The sequence below is a fragment of the Antechinus flavipes genome, chromosome 2 (assembly GCF_016432865.1).
Source record: "Antechinus flavipes isolate AdamAnt ecotype Samford, QLD, Australia chromosome 2, AdamAnt_v2, whole genome shotgun sequence".
In the NCBI taxonomy this organism is placed as follows: domain Eukaryota; kingdom Metazoa; phylum Chordata; class Mammalia; order Dasyuromorphia; family Dasyuridae; genus Antechinus; species Antechinus flavipes.
In genome coordinates, this window is record NC_067399.1 from 103704654 (window position 1) to 103729442 (window position 24789).

At 33.2% G+C, this 24789-nt stretch overlaps 1 protein-coding gene across 11 annotated transcripts in view; it reads right to left on the reverse strand.

Annotated features, from left to right (window-relative positions):
- Window positions 1–24789, reverse strand: part of CCDC88A (coiled-coil domain containing 88A) — a 142224-nt gene that overhangs the window by 82805 nt on the left and 34630 nt on the right. For all 11 annotated transcript variants that reach the window (XM_051975295.1, XM_051975297.1, XM_051975298.1 and 8 more), the window contains exons 4-5: window positions 11670–11739; window positions 4426–4484 (exon numbers count right to left, since the gene is read on the reverse strand). In XM_051975295.1, the coding sequence (XP_051831255.1) occupies window positions 4426–4484; window positions 11670–11739 (129 nt within the window). The remainder of the gene's footprint in view (window positions 1–4425; window positions 4485–11669; window positions 11740–24789) is intronic.

Sequence of the window (24789 nt, forward strand, 5' to 3'; positions counted from 1 at the left end):
TAAGATTAAAAGCTATTACCCAAATTACTTTTTTTTTGCAGAGGCAATTGGAGTCAAGTGACTTGTCCAAGGTTACACAGCCAAGAAGTGTTAAGTGTCTGAGACTAGATGTGAACATGGGTCCTCCAGACTTCAGGGCTGGTGCTCTATCCACTGCGCCACCTAGCTGCCTTGCATTCTTTTTATTTGTTCAAAATTTAAGTTTTATTTAATAATGAACTCTTCTCCTCATGCCTAGATTTGATAAGAAACTTTTATACTTTTCTAATTTATTTGATGTTACTCTGTCTAAATCACAAACCTATTTGGAGCTTCTCTTGAAGTTGAATAATACCTATTTTCTGCCAGCTTGCTTTCCAGTTTTCCCAGTAATTTTTGTTGAGTAGTTAGTTCTTACTATAATAGCTGGGATTTTTTTTTAAATCAAGACTAGGCAAAGCACTTTGCTTCCTTGCTTTTACGTATTTTGTATTTATGTGTTCTATTTCTTAAACAGTACCAAATTATTTTGATGGTTAAGACTTTGTAATTAATTCAAGATCTGATATTATGCCTTCTTCCTTCCCATTTCCCCTCCACCCCCCATTAATTTCCTTGTTATTTTTAGAATGACCTTTTGTCCTACAGATGAAATATATAATTCTGGTAATTTTTTTCTAGTTCTCAGCTTAGCAATAAGCAATTAACAAGTTTCCAATTATTTAGATCTGTCTTTATGTAAAGAGTGTTTTGTAATTATGTCACTATCCTATCACTCAGGCTTGAAAGCTTGTTTCTTCATATTCTCTCATCACCAACCTCTATCCAACTTTTAAAGTATTTCCTACATATGTTCCCTTCTCTCTTCTGACATGGCTGCACTCCTGGTACAAGTTCTGAACACCTAATAATAGCAGCTTATTGGTTGATCTTCCTAACACAAGCCTCTACTCCCAACTTTAGTCCATTATCCATTCTTCTGTCCAAGTGCTGACAAGCCATGGCACTCTTCTCTCTACTCAATAAACTGTAATGATTCTCTATCACCTCTAAGATCAAATTTAAAATCCTCTATAAATCCCGTTTGGAATTTGAAGTCCTTCATAGTCCTAACTTCATCTCCTTCCTTTCCAGTTTTCTTACTTTCCCCTTACTGCCATCATTTGTGATCCAATGACATTGGCCTCCCTGCCAAAACTACATAGAATATCTCATAGAACTCATAGAATACAAGAATATCTTCTCCTTCTGAAAGAGACAATAGCACTCTGATAAGAAAATATAGTACCTGTCATCCAAATCAGAGGCTGGAAAGTAGTAGAGACTACCACTACCCATCAATGTGAACCCAGAAAATGGAGCATATAAACTAATCTTGCAAAGATCTCATGCTTTTTATGGACCCATCAAGAACTCATTCATCACCAATGTCATTTTAAGAACTCTCCAGAAATAGAAAAGACAAATTACATAATATACACATGTGGCTCACTATTCTCATACTTTGTACCCACTCTCCCAAACCATGGATGCTAAGTATGTTTATGGAATAAAGGATCCAAAATTTCAGGAGAAATCATTTTTAACTATTATTCTTATTAGGCATTTAACTAAATGACTTTGTTAAGAGAGCTGAGACCACTGTTTGATTATTAAAGTGAAGTAAAAAGTGAGAGGACTTGTAAGCTACTATGCTACATACTATTATCTCCTCAAGGTTACCCACAGAACCAGAGGTAGCAATTGTGCCTCAGACTACAAATCTGGATGAGTGGCCTAGAGATATGGAGGCTATAAATACATGAGGAAGTCCTTGGTTTTCTTGATTAGTGAAAGCCTTGCATTAAGATAGTCCTAGACCCAACTATGCTTTTTCATTCAGGCCATTTTTCATTTTCCTTTTATTATTATGTACCTGCAAATGTACCTCCTCCTATTTTCTTTCCATCTCTTGAGAAATGTAATCATACTATCATTGATGCAAGAAAAAAAATTGGCAATTCATCGCCATTCCATTATTCCATTAACCATTCCAGTTGCCTTCCAAACCAAAACATCCTCTTCTGGATGCTAATTCATTATATGATATGCTGTCTCTTTCTACTGAAATTTAAGCTCCTTATGGGAAGGCACAGAATCCTGCTTTTATATTTGCACCCTTGTGTTTATTAGCATAGTGACTGGCACATAGTAAGCACTTAATAAATGCCATTTATTATCAGAACTAGATAACTTTCTAAGCAGCTAGGTGCTAAAGTGGATAGAATGCTGGGCTTGGAATCAGGAAAGATGTGAATTATTTGGGCTCAGACTTACTAGCTGTCTGACTCTGGGCAAGTCACTTAATCCTGTTTATCAGTTTCCTCAACTATAAAATGAACTGATGAAGGAAATGGCAAATCACTCCAGTACCTTTGCAAGAAAACGCCAAAAGGAGTCCCAAAAAGTCAGACAGGATTGAAATGAATGAACAACAACAAAAAAGATAATCTCTAAGATCGCATCAGAAATATGTAAATTACCTGATACAAAGAAAAATAAAGCTGACATAAAACAGACCTTACAACTCTTTTCATCTTAAAAAAATATTTACTTTACAATATGTCCTTTGCTTTTGACAAAATTTGTTACTGAGTTTACAATACTAATATATAATTCAAATCGTGAAATCACACTTTTACATTTTTGATAAATAATTCCATCTTTTCAAGTATACCTTTCCAGAAAAGTTTAAATCACTAGGACTTAGGGTTCCTAGCTCACTAAAGCATATTGATTTTCATTTTTTAGATATGCTTCTTATACTTTGTGCTGCATGATACAAATTATTTTGCAGCATATTCCATCTCAATTTGGCTATTTTTATAATTCTGTTTCTCAGTAAATACAATATATTTATCAGAATTCATCATTCCCTTAAATGTGCAAGACTTTCAAGACTATTGGAATAAAAAAATTCCCAAATACTTTCTAGCATATAAGTTTTACAGTTTGAATATGTTCAGATGTTACAGATTCAGACAGACTTTTCCTGAAAATGGTCTGGAAGCAGCTTGAATGAAAAAAGTGAGGTAAAAATGACATTTTTATAATTTTCCACCCTTCTGTCTTTATATTATCTTAGACACAAACAATATTTTTTCTTAGTAGATTTTTTTTTTCTAATTGGTCTTCTTGATGTTTTTCCAGTAACAACAAACCTACAAAACACTGCATAAATAATAAAAGCTCCTTTAGCTGCCAGGCACATCTAAAGGACTTTGTTTTCTGAGGACTAATTAGCACCTGTTTGTCAGTCTTGATAGTTGGCTGTTTTTGGGTTTTTTTTCCATTTTCAACCACACATCTACTGCACTTCAGTATAATTTTTATTATAGACTTGAAGCAATTTTATTCTTACACCAGAAATCACTACAATATCTCTAATAGTTACTGAAGTATGTTAATAGATATAACTTTTGAACATTTTCTTGGAATGTTTTAATTCTTAAAACCACAGAATTAACAGAGTAAAAGAAAAATAAAGTAAGTGTATTTGGCACAAAAATCAACACTTAGCTGATAGTTCCATTCTATTTCAAAGTAAAATGTTCTGAGTTACTGTGATATCAGCAAGGAACTACTGTCACAAAATGAAACTATATCAAAACAATTGCTTGACCCAAGTAATTCATACATTATGCATACATCTATGATATTCTCAGAGCATGAAAATAATACCAATCCAAGTACTTTTGTGGCTTCCTAATTAAATACAGCAAGATCAACTTTAATACTTTGTCAGCAATACCAACTTTGCAAAACAAGAAATTTCATCCCAAGAAATTTAACAGACTGAATTAGATAGACTTACTCTATTATTAATTGTTTCATCTTTTAAAGGAAAGCATAAGTTTCTCAAGGGAAATATTGAAAAAAAGTAAGAAAAAGAGCTCAACGGTATCAGATCACAAGCAATACTACAAAGTAGTAACAATCAAAAAACTATTTGATATTATGCAAAAAACAGAAAAGCCTATCAGTAGAACAGATTATATATCATATGTAAGCAAACTAATAAATAATACAGCATTCAACAAACTCAAAAATCTAACAAATGCTAGAAAAACAAAAAAGCAACTGTCTAAAAAAAAAAAAAGGCTTAAACAAAGATTTCATATTATATGCAACAAACTTTATATGACTACATGATCAAAATATTTTAAAAATCACATTATACCCAGAGAAAGAACACTAGGAAATGAGTATGGACTACAACATAACATTTCCACTCTTTCTGTCAATGTTTGCTTGCATTTTCTAAAAAAAAAAATCACCAAAAAAGATCCAATCTTCCATCATTTCTGGATTGAAAAATCACCATAAATTTTTAAAAACTGGTTTTGCATACCAGACTAAATAGAAGTATTTACCAAAATGAAAACATTAAAAAAATGTATAACTCACCTGAACAGCACAACCAAGTAGAAGTAACAGTAGCTTTTTAATTTCTTCTGTACCTTGTTCTAAAAGAAAGTTATAAAATACATTATTTTCATACATTTTAAATGGGATTCACTTCTAAATATTTCCAGATAATAATTCCTAAACTGAGGGAAACTTTCAGGTTTCTATTGACTTTTCTTTGTCCTATACAACATTTTCACTTTAAAAGATCTTTTGTGTACTTTAATAAAGGATCATCTAAGGCAAAAAAAAAAAAAAAATGCTACAGGAATCCTAGGATTTCTGGCTGAAAGGGATTAAAGGGGTTATTTATTCTAATTCCTACATTTATTGATGGTAAACTGACTTAAAAGAATTGTGAACCAGTCCAAGTTTTCTGAAGAGTAATTTGAAACTATGCCAAAAGGTCTTAAAAAAAAAAAAAAAAAACCCTGTGTATGCCCTTTGACATATCAATAACACTACTGTACCCAAAGAGATCAAAAATATGTTCAAAAATATATAAATTCTTTTTTGTGATGGCAAAAGATCAGAAATTGAGGGGATGCCCAAACAAACTGTGGTATATGATTATAATGTGATATAACAAGGGGAATGATTTTAGAAAAATCTGGAAAGACATGAACTGATGCAAAGTGAAGTAAGCGGAATCAGGAGAACATTTTACCCAGTAACCACAGAATTGTAGCAAGGATCAATAATGAAAGACTTAGCTACTCTAATCAACACAATTATCCAAGAGACTGCCAAAGGATTCATGATGAAAAATGCCATCTACCTCCAGAGAAAAGAACTGATAAACTGAAGCAGTTTGTTTTTCTTGCCTTTTTTGGAACAAGGATAATGTGAAATATATTTTACATGGCATCACATTTTTGCCTTCTCAATGGATAGGAGAGAGACTGAAAGGGAAATTTAAAACAGCCATGTGAAGATAAAAAACAAAACAAAACAAAATTCTATCCAATGTTCTACTTACTAGTAGGAATATTTAAATATCATAAGTAGCTCAGGAAAAATTGAGAAGGAAAAGATCATTTTTGCAGGGAAAATGTTAGTCAGAAAAAGTTTCATGGAGATGGAAGCTGAATAGAGCCTTGAAAGCTCTAAATCAATCATCTTTCCCTTTAATCTCTTCCTTCACCTGTATCCTAAAGAAGTAATTGTTCTTCTCAAAAACAATTTTTTTCACAAGCCCTCAATCTTTATCTTATCTTTTTTATTTCATTCTACCTTTCCTCTTTAATCTTCTATATCTATTCTTTATTTTAAAGTTGAAAGTCAAAATACAAGGATAAATTAATTGAAGAATAGCATTTAATTCCAAATAGTGAAGCTCTTTTTCTATTCGTGTTACCTTTCAAAGTTCAAAGTACTTTTAAAGATTAGACCATATTTATTTCCATTCTAATTTTTATACCTAATCCTGTATGTAATTTGCAAACACAGCATTCTTCCGAACTTCCCTATATTTTGAGAACACCACTGTCATTGCAGTTACCAAGATTCACAAACTCTTATCTTTTTTAACTTTTTTATTCTATTTTTCCCCCCACCTCTCCACTAGTTTCATATAATGTTAAACAGTAGAAACTCTAATTAGTCAAGAAGTTAGTTGATAGGTATGAATTAAGTATCTACCATGTGCTCCATATGCACTATGTTAAATGCTAGGGATAGAATGAAATGCAAAAAGACTGTTCTAGTTCACAAAAGAGCTCACTGTTCTATAGGGCAGACCACATACAAAGAACTACATACAGAAAACTGATATACAACATATGCTAGAAATAATGAATTGAGGGAAAGCATTAACATTAAGTAGGTCTGGGATAAGTAGGAAAAGGTAATATTTTATCTGAGACTTAGGTGGAATCCATAAAATAGAGATAAGAATGGAAGAAAATTCTAGGCATAAGCAACAGTTAGTGAAAATGCTTAGAGAATCATTTTCACTGGAATGAAAAATACAGTTTGTGGTGGTGAATAAGATTTTTTTAAAAATTAGAAAGGCAGGGAGGGAAAATCGTGAAGGACTCTATACATCAAACAGAAGATTTTATATGTGATCTTGAACATGAGTGTGAGCAACTTAATATGTTACCACATTTGGATATGTTATCTCAATTTTTACTTTCCAAAATCATTAGTCCTAGATTCAAGCCCACAAAGGTGACTATTGCAAGAACTTCTTTAGTCTACCTTCCTCAAGACTCTCGTTCTCAACTCCACTTAGCTATTATCTATTCAACAAAGGACTTAATGTCACTTCCTTACTGAAAAATCTTAAGAATTCCCAGTTGCCTATAAGATAAATACTATTTCCTCCACTTGGTATGTAAATATAACCCACCTCTAAAAATTATCTATACCTGCCCTTTAGATAATTTCATATTACTACACTTCATGCATTCTTTATTGTAGCAAAAACAGCCTACTAACTGTTCCCAGATCTTCACATGCTATCTCTTACTGTTGAGGTCTAGTGGCAGGTCTGGGGTACAGGGAGTTAAGCAAAGCTCCCCTGCAATCCCCTTGGATTCGGCACAAGGATGCAGCGGTAAATGAGGTCTACTAGCGGCACGAGTTCCCAATAAAAGCATTTATTGGCCCGAGAGCTAGATTAATAAAAGAGGTTTATTACTGGGTAAGCAAGGATAAAGTATAGGCGAAGGTAGAGATAAGGAGGGCACCGGATAGAGGGTCCAGTGGACACAGGGTCCTCACATGGCTAGCATGTTTGGAATCTCTGCAAAGAGGGGTTCCCAGCGTAGCCTTTTTATAATAGGAGACTTAGCTCAAGGGGCTTTGAGGTGTAGCCCCAAAGTTGGCTCAGATCCGGGTGGGACTGGACAGGTCCGGATCTTCTATTGGAATTCAAAGGCATCAGGATTTGTGAGTCAAAGGGTAATTACATTTACTAGGAGGGGATGGGAATCTAATAACTAATCTTTCCCATATCACTACGTCTGATCCTTTTCATAAACTGTCCTATAACCTGGAATGCATTCCACTTGATTTAACTCTATTAAACTCCTTCACTTAGTCCATGGCTCAACTCAATTTAATGGAAGTTAATTAAAAAATTCATCATTTTAAAAATAAGCTTATTGATCTTTTGTTACATGTATATATATATGTATATACATATATGTATATATTTACATTACAAGAAAAAATATGTATCTTAAAACATTTATGAAGTGCCTGTTGTAAGACACTGAAGATAAAAAGACCTTGAAGAGTTTAATTATCTGCCTTTCTCAACAACCTGTTTCTCCTGCTTCTATCCACTGATACAAGATCTGCCTCAATGGTTAATATACTCCCATATCATTATCTCTTCTCCACAACCAATGTTATTGAAGAACCCCAGTTACCAATGAACACTGTTCCTCTACCCTATCTTTTTTTCTCATTCTGATCTACTTTAACTGGACTTCCTCAACTTTGTTCTCTAGATCTACCCTCCAGCTTGCCTTCTAGAACTCCTGTCTAGTTAGTTGTATAATTAACAAACTTTATCTTAAATCCATTACTTTCTCACTTTTTTTTTTCTTTCTTTCACTTTTACTAGGCTTCCCTCAGGAACCTCTCCAGTACCTTTCACACTTTTCTATCAGACTGGGTGTCTATCACCACGACAATATTCATTAGTCTCTATTGATATTTGTAGATTTTTTCTTTAACATCACTAAGAAGCATTTTTGAAGCTTTCTCTACCCAAAAGTATTACCCATGCAAATGTAAATGGCTGTTACCTACCATCCCCAGGAAATTCTACATACTTCTTCCTTCTTCAAAGAGTTCAGGGACAGGCTCTACCTCAATCTCAGACAGATTATGATAGTATTTCTACCTACACATTAATGCTACCCAAATACCCTAACTTATCAATTCTTCAATCTACTTAGTGCCCATGATCTTAGTCTTTTTTCCCACCTTACTTATACCTTACAAATAATCCTACTTTTATATGAAGAAATTCTGGGGGGGGAAATCCTTTATGTGATTGTATTCCATTTCCCCCTTGGCCTTTTAACCCTAGCCCTATTCTTTGTCCTTGGGGTGATTTGCAATCATTCTACCTCTAAGTTCTATCCCAGGCATTGTCTAGACTCCTCTTTTTCCAATAGTGATCCCTTGGCAAACCAATTCAATTCTACATGATCCATGATCTTCAAAGTATTCATTCTATTATTTATCGCCAGTTACACCTTAACAAAACCCACCCTGGTTTACTCCCTATGGGATCAGAGTTCAAGCCTTACCTGCCTTCCCTTTCCTTGGCAGAAATGGCTACTTTTTATACATGTAAGCAGAGCACATGTAATGGCAAAAGATGTGTCTCCTTGAGACACAAATCTGGCAAACAAAGTTATATTGTGCCAAAGTTCCCTTTTGATACCTGACCTAATTCCCCTAATTGTCCTATTTAGTTACTCTGCCTCAGGTTATAACCTTTCCCTCTTAATGTTTTATGAGATAAAGGTCTACTTCAGTTGCTCTGCCCCAAAACCCAAGGCTATAATCATGCCCTCTTAAATGGTTGATGAGATGAAAGTTTTATATCTTTAGGTTATAGGCATTCCTTCTTAATGTTTGACAGGATAAAGGTTTATCCATTTTAGATGTCATTAGAATATCAGTAACCTCCCTCCATTGTGTTATCCTAGGGGCTTCCCCCACCATTAGGTTATCCCCACCTAGGTACCGCCCCCATTATGTCATTGTTCTTGTTATCCTATAAAAAAGCTTGCTGTGCTAATACTCAGGGCTGGACTCTGAGATGATAGTCTCATCCAGCCCTGGGACCAAACATGGATCCATTGATCCCACTATTTCTCTCCATTTAAAAACCTATTGAATTGGTCTCTAATCTCTGTCTTGCTCAGTTTCTCTGACATTACAGTTATAGGAAGAGGGTAGAGAGTGGGATGAGGGATTTAGCATCCAAAGACCAAAAGTTAACAATATTGGGAAGTAGTGAATGTGCCTATTCATTGCACACATAAAAAGGAGGCAATACTTAGGCCTCTTAATTGGCCAAGATAAAATATCCTCTCCCTGGAAATCTTGGCTGATAGGTCAACATATCCCATATATTCCATACTTTTAGATAACATATTCCATACTACACTTGAACTATGAAAATGACTTATTGATTGTACAGAAAGTATCATCATCTTTGCAATAGCTCTTGATATTTTTCATGTTTCCCTTGATCATAAAGTCAACTCTTTATATCAGATAAACTACTATGCCACATAGAGTAAACCATGTAGATTTAAAACTCATTTCTTACAAAGCTTGGAATTTTCTGGTCTTCATTCTCCTAAATTCTATCACTCAGGTCATTACATTGTTATCTTTTGATTTGTTTTATTTATTTTTTATTTATTTTCTTTTCTGGTTCCTCATACATTCAAACCTGGAACAGTCCAATAACAGCCTTAAAGGGTATTTAGGTGATTTGAGAAAGTCCTCTGGAAGACCTATATAAAACTTTTATACCAAGTGGTAAAAGATGCTGGGAAGAATATTTGCTTTTTATGCTTTATCTTTCTAACCATAAGAAATTAATGCAATTAAAACAAAGTATATATAAAAATATAAAGAGAAAGAAACTTTTTTGTTTTCCCCTCTTTTTTTGATGGTGAGCAAAGGAGGTAGGGAACACAAGAATATATTCTATTTACTGTAGTCAATATAACTTCAATTTAATGACTTTTTGGCTGAAAATATATTTACATAACTATTTTATGTTATTGATATTTTTCAATGTAATTAAGATACAGCAACAACACCCTTATAATGTAGAGTTCTATGTACCATCATTAATGGGAAAAAACCCACCTCAAATTGTTTCAAAGTCCAGACACCTTTCAAAATTAAAGACGGAATCATCCATATTGAAATATACTAAGATATTTTAGAAATCAAAATATTTGTTATAAAATATACAAATGCATATATATAAGCATCTATTATAAAAATGCAAAAAATAAATTAAAAACTGAAGGTCAAAGCATTAAAAATATAGAAAATGTATATTTGAAAAATGAACAAGATAAGGAAACAGACATGATGCTTAGAAGGAAGAAATTATATAAGAACACTAATAATTCTGATCTTTAGTGGTCAAAAGAAATCATCCTTAATAAGACTTGCTCTTTTTCCATTTCCCAATATTATCATCAGAGCACAGATTATCAGTTTTCTCTCAAGGAAATGTTGTTAATTCAATCAGTCCAACACTGTGATCTTGTAGACCATACTTTTCGTGGCAAAGATACTAGTTTACCCTTTCCTTCTCCAGTAGAAGAAAGCAAACAGAGGTTAAGTAATTTGCCCAAGATCACACAACTAGTAAGTATCTGAGGTCAGGTTTGACCAGTCTTTCTGACTCCAACCCCAGTGCTCTATCTAGTTGCCTTTTCTGTACTTTTCTGGAGAAGACAGATAGGACTGCTTGAAACTTTTCATCTTCTAAGTCTTCAGTTATATGGAATTAATCAGACACATTCAGGGTGGTATATATGTGATGTAATGGGTAAAAAAAAGGCCTCAAAGCCAATAGACCTAAGGTGAAGTCCTACCTCTGACACCCACTAGAATCTCTCAGAGTTCAAGGCAATTTTTTAAGACAAGTGGCATTCCCAAAAATCAATGAAATCACAATGAAATCAATCCCTAATACCACTTCAAAAACAACTGTTCAAACTTTAAAATTTCAGGACACTATTAATTTGACATTATTCTTCTCTACAGGATAGTTTGGGGGTAATTTTTTTAAAAAGGATAATGAGTAGAGGTAAAAAATACAAATTAAACACTATTACTTTCGAAAATAAAGATTTTATCCATTTATTTATTTGAATAGGAGTTAGAACAAATGAATACAATCATTTACTTTCAAAAGATAATTTTTCAAGTACCAAGAGATTAAAACTGATATTTCAAATTTAACAAATGCTAAGACTCATTTCCATTGCCTATGACAATATCTGACATGGCACACAGCAGATATTTAATAAAATATTTATTCTCTTAAAATAATGAAAACTGCATAAAAACCATTCCCATCATTTTGCCTAAATGATTAAAAGACAAGATAATATTTTGGAATCTTTGGAATAAAAATTTCTAAGACATGGGTCTACTGATCTACTCTGCTTTCAAATGTCTAAAATAAGTTAATTTGTAATGACAAATTAAGAAATCACAACAATTTTAACACTTACCAGAAAAGGGATTTTTGCCAATGGTTAAGACATTTGGCAAAGACATCATGATCAATTGCTGCAAAGTCTCCTGTAAAAAGAGAACCAAGATTTTAAATTCACACATTTAACTTTGAATCTTAACAAGAACTGAGCTTCACTTTAATCAATAAGACACCAATAGAACAGGTTGAAATATTCTTTAAGCTTATATTAATTTATAACATTTTATTATATTATATTATATTATAATTTATAATATATAAATTTCTTCAATTAAAGGCCATATAAAACAGAAGTTTGTTTTCTCTTTTCCTGAAAAATTGCTAAAACTAGATTTTCTACTGGTGCTTTTTGCTTTTTAAATCACATTCATTTCCAAATACATTTCTTCTTCCCATTTTACAAAACATTTCCTGGTTAAAAAAAAAAAAAGTTTAAAACAACACCACCACTGTTCAGCAAAACCAATACATCAACCACGTCTTACATCATATTAAATACACAGGAATATTAGTTTATATATACATTCCAGAAAAATGAGTTTTTCAATAAATTAAATTTCTTATCTATATAAAAGTATTAACTTCATTCCAACAACTTTTACAAAATCAAAATAAGATTATGTTTATATTCTAATACTGTGATGAGAAAATAGCTAAATGAAATTTCAATTTGTCTTATTTTTAAAGAAATGTATGATATATAATTTTGGGCATAGATAATATGATATATTTTTTTTTAATTCACTGTATACTTGTTACAAGGATTTTCTTTTTCTCCAATGGGGGACAGAAAATATAAGTGTGAAAAAATACTTGTTAACTGAAAAGAATTTTCAAACTTTAATGTTGTCTAATATTACTAAAGTAAGATTCCCATGGTCACTTATCACATAACGCTAGATTCTCTATTAATTCTAACTTTTAATCTATGATTTTTATATAGCATCAGGGAGCAATTTCCAGAATAAAGATTTCTTAGTCAATTTATTTAAGAGATTATACTGTAAATTATTATGCATATTAAGAATGTTAATAAAGAAATGCTAAAAGTATTAACTGAAAAGAATTTTCAAACTTTAATATCTAATATTACTAAAGAAAGATTCCCATGGTTACTTATCACATAATGTTATGAGCCAGAACTTAAAACAAGGTGATAACTTAAGGGACATGTTAGAATCCTAGTGTTAACTCAATGGAATTGATACAATGCTTATTGGTTCACACATTAGAGCAAATCCTTACAAAGTGATGTCAGTTGCCTAATTTAGCATGGTACTTAGCAAATTCTCTAACTCACTAATGTATTTCAGTACCCATTGGTGTTCACACCTCCCTTAATCCTTCCCTCAGAGGAGGAGTCAACCTTTGGGAGATCATATATAAAGAAGCTCTTAGAGCTTCAGGTTAGTTAGTTCAGTTGAAAAGATTGAGAGGGAAGCACTCTGGGAGGAAGCCCACAAGCCCACTCTCGGAGGTGGAGTCAGATTCATTCCATCTTCCACCTTTGTGCTGGCTGGAGGCTGAAGAAAGCAGAGGCAGAAGCAAAGGACAAAGCTGCAAGAGCTCTTGGAATCATGGAAGGATAAGAAATAAACATTTGGATTTTATCAGCTGGCTGTATTTGGAGTGATTATTATTCTGAGCTGAAACTAAGGCTGCCTCCAGAAAACCTCCCCAAGAAACCTGCTCCCAAAGAGAATCATTATATTATATTAAACAAGAGAACACTACATTTTGGCACCCATTCTCCTCATAGGATCAGATCAATCATACTGAACCATGCTAAATTAGATAATTATTGTCTCTATCAACTCTAATGAGTTAACACTTTGTAAGGATTCCAACAACATAACACTAGATTCTCTATTAATTCTAACTTTTAATCTATGATTTTTATATAGCATCAGGGAGCAATTTCCAGAATAAAAGATTTCTTAGTCAATTTATTTAAGAAATTACACTATAATTTATTATACATATTAAGAATGTTAATAAAGAAATGCTAAAAGTATGTCATTAAAAAAAAGTACTTAATTTGCATGTTAAACTAAATAAATTCCTAAAATCTAAAAGAAATCTTAAGATGAAAAGAAGTTAACAAATCATTTTGAGTGATAAGTTAAAATCTTTTTTAATTCAAGCTGTTTATTTTTAAAACATATACACAGTAATCCAATATATTAAACATATGCAGTTCTTCTATACATATTTCCACAATTATCATGATGCATGAGAAAAATCAGATCAAAAAGGAAAAAAAAAATAATTAAGAAAACAAAATACAAGCAAACAACAATAAAAAAAGGTGAGAAGACTATGCTGTGATTCACAATCAGTCCCCATTATTCTCTCTCAGGATGGCTCTCTTCATCACAAGATCATTGGAATTGACTTGAATCACCTCATGGCTGAAAAGAGCCACACTCATCAGAATTGATCATAGTATAATTTTGCTGTTGCCGTGAACAATGTTCTCCTGGTTCTACTCACTTCACTTAGCATCAGTTCATGTAAGTCGATGAGTTAAAATTCTTGACAAAGTATCAACTTAAATTTCCAAGTCTATATAATCTGGATATTGCAAGTGATTAGTTTAAATTCTATCTTAAGTAGATAAAAATTTTGTCAGCCGAGTCCTTTACTCCTAAGAGGAAAAAATGATTAATAAACCAATTCATCTTATGATGTTAGAGATGAAGATGTTAGTTACTTAGCATGTGCCATGTTATCCTATGACTATGAGATAGCCAAATAATCCAAAAGATAAACCACCAACACTTACCAAGTAGTTATGTCATATATTTGGAATACCATTTGATGATAGTAAAATATATTTACTCATTCATGAATTCTACAACCATTTATAAGCATCTATTTTATCCTAAAAAGTTGAGATAAGAAAACAAAACTAAACAAACTCTGTCCTGGGCTCTTAAGGGAAAACAATAAGGACCAAAAAAAAAAAAAAAAAAAAAAAGAATTACATAAAAAATAATTTTAGAAGTAGAGAACTGTAATGGGCTGAGGCTTGAGTTGATGCACTGAGGTCCCAAGCACATGAGGCTAAATAGTAATTGGACCATACTCTATTAATATGTAAGCTTGGAGAAAGAATGGCCCCCACCCACTCTTTGTGCAAGTCCTGATGTGTTGTATAGGAAATGACGATTTTGGTGGGTGGAGGCAGGGGAGTGGAAAAGGAAGGGGAGGAGAGACTTTTGGGACGGCCATTGCCATGGTTGCCTCCACGGTTGGCTCCACCGTTGGCTCCACGGTTGGCTCGGCTCGCGTAGCTCTCTCTTAGCTGGCTTCCTGTCGCAACTGCCTATATTTGCTATCGCAATCTTTCTTGCCTATATTTGCTATAGCAATCTTTATTCACCTCTTCACTTCAATAAATATTGAAGATTTTTCCCTTAACCTGAATTCCTGACTCCGGCTGACTTTAAATACGTGGTCATTACAGAGAACACTACCAATCAGAGAGTAGGAATAAGCCTGGTTGAAAAAGTGATATTGTAGTTGAACCTTTATTTAGTTCAATGATATGAGAAAGATGTGATGAAAATATACGTTCCACATATGAGGTATATGTGGGCAAAGGGACAGAGATGAGTTTGGAGGAGAGTGGAAAGAAAAATGACGAGTTCAGTTTTAGACATGTTGTTTAAGATGTTTAAAGGACTTACAATGCAAGATGTAGAAAAGCTGGAGATGAGCCTGAAAACTGGCAGAGATTAAGTAAGTAGGGGCCAGTTCATACTATCTTTTTTTTTTCCTACTACATAATAGGCATTTAATACTTGATTAACAAAAGAATAGTTTGGAAGTGGAAACAAAAACAAAGTAGTATGTCTAGACAGGAATTCTTTGGGGGAAGCCAGGCCTTTCTGAGTAAGAAAAAAAAAAAAGTGAGAAGAATTATAAGGCAAAGGAGAATTTGTTAACCAACAGTTCTGGGGCTTCCAGTGGAAAGGTATAATGAGTTGGTTAAAGACCAAAAAGAGTTGTATGACTAAGATATGAGGCAATGAGAAAGATCGATGTAATTAGGATTTGGAGAAGATAGTTTTTATCTAGAAATCCCAAAACTCTGAATCAGAAATGAAGGGAAGAAAAAGTGGGAGTTTTTTTATTTATAGAATTGGAAAAATAATAGCATTTGACTGAAGCTCCTTTTGGCTTCATAACAATGCTATATGTTAGACCTTGGCATATTGTCATTTAGTTCCTTCTCAAGCATTATAGAAAAAGATCAGGATGAACACAGATTTATAGATCCACAGTGAAAAGATTCTCATGGACCTGACTGAACTCCCATTTGGTACAAGTTCCTTTGTCCCACTACTGAGGGATAATAAACAATCAGGAGCTTCCCTGCTTATAGAATGTCTATTTTTTACATTGTCAGACCTGGTGATAGCATCATCAGATTTGTGGGGTTAATGGAAGCAAAAGGCTCAATCCATGAGGCTCTGATGCTAAGAAGAGTCCTAAAGGTAAAGTCTATTCTCTCAAGATTAGTCCCACACTAGGTCCCACTGGGCAGGAGTATCTAGGCATTCAACGTTAGGGAAGTCAGAAATGTTTTTTCTCCTATGATCCATGACACAGGAAAGAGTATGTAACACCTCTCCAAATGACAGCAGAGTGTCCCTTGGCACTGTGAGCAAATGAAGCCACCATCTAATTTTAGTACACGTTCAATGGCATCATCATAACCTGCCAGCTCAGCAACTTACCTGGGTAAGGAGCCTTCTAAATCTAGCCCCGTACAGCCAGGACAGAAGCCTCACGTTTCAAAGTCCAATAATAAAGAAAACAAAGGGGAAGGGGTATAGAGGAATGATAATGGTCCTAGTGGAGTGTTATGGATCAGAACTCTGAAACAAGGATTCTTACAAGGTGTTAAGTCAGTAGAACTGATGAGACAATGGTTATCTAGTTTAGCATGGTGACTAATAGTTCTCTTAAGTTCAGTATGATTGATTTACAACAAATAATGGTTTCCTAGTGATATGATTGGTTTGTACTCAAGTGTAGAGCATATAAGCTGGGAGGCAGAGACAGATTCATTCCATTGTCCATCTCTGTGGTGGCTGGAGGCTGAAACACAAACCCTTGGACTCAGACTCACTTCATCTCACACCACCATGGGGGCCTGTCCTGCATTTTCTCCACTGCAACCAATGCCATCTGAAGGCCAAGAAAGCTAACTAAGCACCAGGTAAAGGAGACAACAAAGAATTTGGACTTTAAAACCTGGCTATTCTTGTGGTGATTACTGAACTGAAATGAAGGCTGCTCCAAGACCTCCAGAAAACCAAATAAAAACATTACAATGGAGGGCCATGCCTTCCTGTTCAGTTGGTGATGATGAAGTAATTATTGCTGTGTGAATTCCAGGCAGAGTTAGCTAAGGTAAAAAGGTAAGAGATTCACATTGATGAAGAAGTGATACAAATGTTTTTCCTCAGTGGACTGAAAAGGGGATATCCAAATTTCATCCACCAAATAATAACAGCTTTGTTCCACCCAAGGAATAGGAATTGTTGCAAGGGGCTCAGAACATAACTATCACAGTAAGGGGTAGGAGAAGTCTGGGCAGGAAATATACTCTCAATCACCCTAGATTTGGACCACAGGATTAAAGTTTCCACATAGCACCTGCACCTCTCTTGTCTGTAGAAATGCTACTCATTTGTGTGTCATCATCATAATAGTTAATGTTTGTACAATTCTTTATTGTTCACAAAAACAAGATCCTCACAAAAATTCTGGTAAACAGAACAATGTTTATTATTTCCATTTTACAAAATAAGGCTCAGAGATTAATAGATGTGTCCATACTTTGACCTTGTCTTATTTTATTTTTTAAATTACATTTTATTGATTTTTTTATTATGTTCAATTCTGAAAATATTTCTTTCTGCATCTACTCCACAACGAGTCTTCTCTTTTAACAAAGCCAACAAAACAAAACAAAAAACAAGCCAAGGCATCAAACACACCTGACAGAACATGACAATATTTGAACATCTCAAGTCTCCCACTTATTCAAAAGAAAGGAAGGATATTTTCTTAACTTTTCTTTGCACCATATCTGGTTCTTAAATTACACTGCCTCGTTTCATTTTCTTGTTTTTTCTATGTATATTTTTGTAAACACGGGTATATAGTTTCCTATTCTACTTAAGTCTAATACAGATATCAATTCTCAGACTTTGTGTTTTTCAATTTTTCACATTTGTCATTTATTGTAATATATAATACTCAATTATATTTGTGTACTACAAATTGTTTAGCTATTCCTCAATCGATAGACATTATTGTTTCTATTTTTTTATTACCATAAAAAATGCTGCTATGAATACTGAATATATAGATAGAATCCTTGTAGGCCTTAGGCCCTCTTCTTTTCTCACTAAATGATATCATTAGATCACATGGACCTAATTATCATCTCTAAACAGAACTGTATACCTAACTACTAATGTTTTTCTCCTGAGTTCCAGTCCCACAGTATCAAGTAGCTACTGGACATTTTGAACTGTATATCCCACAGACTTTTCAAACTCAACATTTCCAATGCATTAATTTCCCCAAAGAATACATACCTCCTTCCAAGCAACTTTCTGTTAAGTATATCATGACACTTCTAGTTTTTCAGAATAAAAACTACCCCTACTTTGTTCATAATGAATAGGTCTAAAAAATAGATATTTAGAATCTCAATGTACATAACAGGTATAAATAATTCCAGTTCTGAACTTCCAAAAATAGCTTGTGTTCCAACAAAGAATAACACACCAAGACAAGAATCTTAAGTATTCCTCTTCCAAAAATTATGAGTCTTAAGAGATGACTTAAGAGAGTATAATAGCTTACTGATCCAATATTTTCCAAAGCAGCAAGTTCTTAAGGATATTTATTCATTTAGTCATTACAAAATTACTGAAAAGCACTGAGTCTAGCATTCATAAACACTAGTTAATGAAAAATAAAACTCTAGAATACAATCGTTAAAAGCTTTTTTACAAAATTCTCCCATGAAGATATTATACACTTCAATATTACATATTAATAATTCCTTGGAAAGTAAAACATCATTATAATCACAAACTGAAATGAAAATATGAAAAAAGTGGTTGCACTATTGAATTTTAGAATTAAATTAGTAAATTAATCTCTTGCTTTTTTAGATTACTGATTATAAGTTTTTAATAAGTACTAATATTGAATAACAAGAGCTAAAAGAATACAAAGAAAAGACTGAAAATGAAGTATTGCCCAACAAATCCCTTAAGTTCAAAAGCTAAAAACTTCAGGGTAGCTGAATGATGCAGTGGATACAGCACTGGGCCTTGAATGAAGAACAGAGCTCAAATCCAGCATCAGATACTCACTAGTATGTATGTGTGAGCCTCAATAAGTGATTTAACCCAGTTTGCTTCAGTTTCCACACCTTCAAAAGGAGTTGGAGAAGGAAATAGTTTGTGACTTCATTATCATTTCCAAGAAAACCCCTATTGAGTCAAAAGACTCAGACATGATTGAAACAACTAAGCCACATAGAATTTATTATTCTAAGCCCAAGAAAGACTTATTAAAATAGATGGACAATGATAAGCCCTTAGTCTATCACCTTTCCTCAGACTAGGCCCTTTTCCATATAAATATATATACACATATACATCCAAAGTCAGTCAACAAGAGCTGAACTAAGATGATGAAGTAAATGAAGTCAGGAAGCTACTCAAGTTCTCCCAGTTTCCCTGGAAAACCACATAAAACCAAGCCACTAAAAAAAGAGTCTGATGGAATGAAAACACTCTCTACTTCAAGACAGGTTAGAAGGACTTCAAGAAAGGTCCATCTCACTGGGGTAAAAGGTGTTTAGTCCAAATCAGATGGTGTCTAGGAAAGCCAGTAAGAGGATCTTAAACAGATCAACAACTAAGATTTTCAGTCCTGGGTCAGTAATGGAATTGATCAATAGGGCAGCCTCTGGTCCAAAACTCAGAAGGCAAATTGCCAGGTAGGAAAACCAGGTTATTTTCTAGAAAGGTAAAACTACCCCCTGTTTCAAGCAAGACACCAAATACAATAGGCTCCTGTGCTCAAAGCCAAGGCTCAGAACTGCACAGGAAGCTTGGGGCAGCAGTGCCCCCTTTATTATCCTAGAGCTCAAGCGTTAAAGGCACAAAAGAGGAAATAGAAAAAGAAAAGAAAAGAAAATGACCAAGAAACTGAAAACAACCTTGACTGTAGAAAGATACTATAGTGACAAAACACCAAATCAGACCAGGACAAAATGTCTACGGAGTAAAACTCAAAGAAGGATATGAATTGGTCACACGCCCAAAGCAGCTTCTTGGAAGAAAAAATAAGAAAAGAAACAAAAGATATACAATAAAGTCTCAACAGCTTCGAAAAGGAAAGCAATTCCTTAAAAAATACAATGTAAAAAAAGATACAAAAGCTAACTGAAAAAAATCACACATTAAAAACTAGAACTGGGCAAATGAAAGCTAATGTCTCTATGAAACATCAAGAACAGTCAAACAAAATTAAAAAGAATGAAAAAATGGAAGAAAATGTAAAATACTTTATTGGAACGAACAATAGCCAATCTGGAAAACAAGTCCAGGAGAGACTAATTCTTTTTCCCTGACTTTTTTTTTTTTTTAATAGCTTTTCATTTACAAGTTATATGCATAGATAATTTTACAGCATTGACAATTGCCAAACCTTTTGTTTCAATTTTTCCCCTCCTTCCTCCCAATCCCTCCCCCAGATGGCAGGTTGACCAATATATGTTAAGTATGTTAAAGTATAAATTAAAACAATATTAGTATACATGAGGAGACACAGTTTAAAAATTATGGTCTACATGAAAGCCATGAACAAAAAAAGAACCTGGATAACATTCTTCAAGAAATCAAGTTAAATTGCTCTGATATACTAGAACCAGAGGGAGAATTAATCATTGAAAGAATCCATCTATCACTTCCAGAAAGAGATCCTACAAGGAAAACCCCAAGAAACATTGATGCAAAACTCTGTAACTATAATCTTCAAGGAAAAAATGCTGCAAACTGCCAGACAGAAACAATTCAAGTATCAAGGAGTTGAACAGTCAGGATTACCAAAGATTTGGCAGTTTCTACAATAAAGGATCAGAGGGCCTGGAATATCATATTCCAGAAGGAATAGGGTCACAACCAAGAATAAACTACCCAGCAAGACTCAGCATCACTTTTCAGGGGAGGAAATGTATCTTCAATGAAAACTTTCAATCATTCCTATTGAAAAAAACAGAACTAAAAAGAAAATCTGATCTTCAAACACAGGACTCAAGAGAAGCATGGAAAGGTTAGCAGGGGGAAAAATTGCTATTTAAAGGTTAAACTGTTTATATCCCTAAATGGCAAAATATCTATAACTCTTGAGAACTGGGGCAGTAGGGAGATTGGGGAGGGGAGGAAGAGGGGAGATAAAATGGACACAAGTATGGTTGTGAATGGACTCTGATGTGAGGGTATCAAAGAAAAAGACTAATGTCTGTACTGGAAAAAAAGAAGAAAGGGGAAGTATAATAAGACAAATTAGATCACATGAAGAGGCACAAAAGACCTATTACAATAGCGGGAAAGAAAGGAGGAGGGGGATGAGCATTATTGAAGCTTGATCTAATCAGTTTTGGCTCAAAAAGACTCACTATTATTTATCCTATTATTTAGTATTTACTCTCTGGAAGAGAAAGGAGAGGGAAAAAAGGGAGGGGCTGGATAGAAGGGGGGCAAAAACACTAAAAGGGTAAGAGAAAAGGGTGATGACAGGGAGAGCAGATTGAGGTGGGATGCATTAGAAACAAAACACTACAAATGAGGGACAGAGCAGAAAAAGAGAACAAAAGAATACACAAGGATAAAATTGGATGAAGATTAATACAAAGCTGGTAATCATAACTGTGAATGGAAATGAGATTCTTTGCTGAAAAACAGAAGGACAGTGTTTCAAAAGCCAAAAATCCTACAATTATGTTGTTTACAAGAAACACATTTGACACAGAATTCATATAGAGTAAGGGTAAAAGGCTAGAGCAGAATTCATTATGCTTCAGCCAAAGGAAAAAAAACCAGGGGTAGCAATTCTGATCTTAATAAAGCAAAAGTAAAAATAGAACTAACTTAAAGAGATAAGGAAGAAACTACATCTGGTTAAAGCATTGTAGTTAAAGAAAATGTAGTATTATTGATTGTAAATGTATATGCACCAAATGGCACAGCATCCAAATTCTTAAGGGAAGTTATGCCAATTACGACAGCAAAATTGTATTAATGAGTGAGACCTCAACCCTTCTCAGAATTAGATAAATCTAACAACAAAATAAAAAAGAAACTAGGGAGGTTAGCAGAATTCAAGAAAACTTAGATATGATAGATCTCTGGAGATATTTAAATAGGGACAGAAAGGAATACATCTTTTTCTCAGCAGTATATGGTACCTATAAAAACTTCACAATCAAATGCAGAAAGGCAGAAATAGGAAATGCTTCCTTTTTAGACATAATGCAAATAAAAATTATATTCAATAAAGGGCCAGGGAAAGGTAAACTAAAAACCAATTGGAATTAATCTAATTCTAAAAAATGAGTGGGTCAAACAACAAATCATAGAAACAATAATTTCATCTAAGAGAATGACAATAATAAGACAACATACCAAAACCTATGGAATGCAGCCAAAGCAGTTCTTAGGGGAAATTATTTCTCTCTAAAAAGTTATATGACTAAAATAGATAAAGAGGAAATTAATGAATTGGGCATATAACTAAAAAAAAGCTAGACACAAATTTAAACTTCCCAGGTTTTAATACCAATTTAGAAATTCTAAAACTCAGAGATTAATAAAATTAAAATTAAGAAAACTATGTAACTAATTAATGAAACTAAGAGTTGATTTTATGAAAAAACCAACAAAATAGATAAACTTCTAGTTAATTTAATTTAAAAACAGGAAAGAGAAAAAAACAAAATACCAGTATCAAAAATGAAAAGGGTAAATTTAGCACCAATGAAAAATTAAAGCAATTACTTAAATGGTCCTATTTTAGAAAAAAAATTCAACAAGCCATCAATGAGCTCCCTAATAAAAAAATCTCCAAGGCCAGACGGATTTACAAGTGAATTCTACATTTAAAGAATAAATAACTTCAAAACTATGTAAACTATTTGGAAAAATAGGTAAAGAAGGCGGCCTGCCAAATTCCTTTTATGACACAAATATGGTACTGATACCCAAACCAGGAAAAGCCAAAACAGAGAAAATTACAGATCTCCTTAATATTGATGCAAAAATTTTAAATAAAATTATTAGCAAAGACATTATAGCACTTATCAGCAGGATAGTACTACGACAAAGTGGAATTTATATCAGGAATGCAGAGCTGCTTCATTATCATAAAAATTATTAAAATGATCAACTATATCAATAACAAACTCAATAGAAATCATATGCTAATGTGAATAGATGCAGAAAAACCTTTTGACAAAATACAGCGTGCATTCCTATTAAAAACACTAGAGAATAGAAAAATAAAGGGAGTTTTCCTTAAAATGATAGGCAGTATCTATCTAAAACCAACAGTAAACATTATTTATAATGAAGAGAAACTAGATGCATTCTCAATAAGATCAGGATGAAATTGTACTAGAAATATTGGCATTAGCAATAAAAAAAAATTAAAGGAATTAGAACAGGCAATGAGGAGATAAAACTATTATTCTTTGCAGATATGATATATTTAAAGAGAATCCTAGATAATCATTCCAAAAATCTACTTGAAAACACATAACAGCTTTAGCAAAGTTGCAAGATATAAAATAAACCCATCTAAATCATCAGCATTTCTATTGACAAAGCCCAGCAAGAGAGGATAGAAAGAGAAATTCCATTTGAAATAACTACTCAAAATAAAATATTTGGGTGTTTATTTGCCAAGAAAAACCCAGGAACTATATAAAACACAATTACAAAAAAAATCACACAAATAAATTTAGTCAGATCTAAACAACTGAAAAAATATAAATTGCTCATGGGTAGGCTGAGCAAATATAAAAATGACATTGTACCAGACCTAAGATTCTTTATTATGTAGCAGCACTCATCAAAATCATTTGGTACTGGCTAAGAAATAAATATAGAGGTGGATCAGTGAAATAAATTAGATACACATAACATAATAATCAATGAGTATAAGTAATCTAGTATTTGATAAATCCCCAAACTCTAGCTTCTGGGATAATTATTTTACAAAAAAATTCTGAGAAAACTGGAAAATACTGTCAAAAATTCAGCACAGACCTCTTATCTCACAGTTCACATCAAAATAAGGTCAAAATGGGTGTAGGATATGGGCGTAAAGGGTGATACCATAAGCAAATTACAAGAGCAAGGAACAGTTTATCTAACAGATTTTTGGAGAAGGGACCAAAGAAGAATTAGAACACATTATGAAAGGCAAAATGGTTAACTTTGATTACATTAAATTAAAAAAGATTTTGCAAAAAAGATTAAAAGGGAAGTACAAAACTGGGAAAAAAGTTTTACAGCCAATGTTTGTGATAAACGTCTCATTTCTAAAATATATAGAGAACTGTGTCAAATTTATAAGAATTCATTTTTCAGATAATAAAATAAAGCCATCTATAGTTATATGAAAAGATGCTCTAAATCACTATTAATTAGAGAAATGCAAATTAAAATAACTCTGAGAGAACATCTCAGGCCTATCAACTGCCTCCAGAAAGAATTATGGAGATTGAATGTAAATCAATCCATTCTATGTTCGCTTTTTCTTCTTTCTGGTTTCTTTTTTTCGCATGGTTTTTCCTTTTTGTTCTGATTTTTCTTTCCCAATATGATTCATAAGGAAAACGGCTATTTAAAAAATTTAATGTACCAAGTCAGTCAAAATAAGCATTCATAAAGCACTTACTGATGCTACATCAAGCACACTGCTAAGCTCTAGGAATATAAAAACTGGCAAAAACAGTTGGATTGTCTAACATAAAGAAAATTATTCAGTAAATTTCAACACATTAAGCAGCAAAGCACTATTCTACAGTT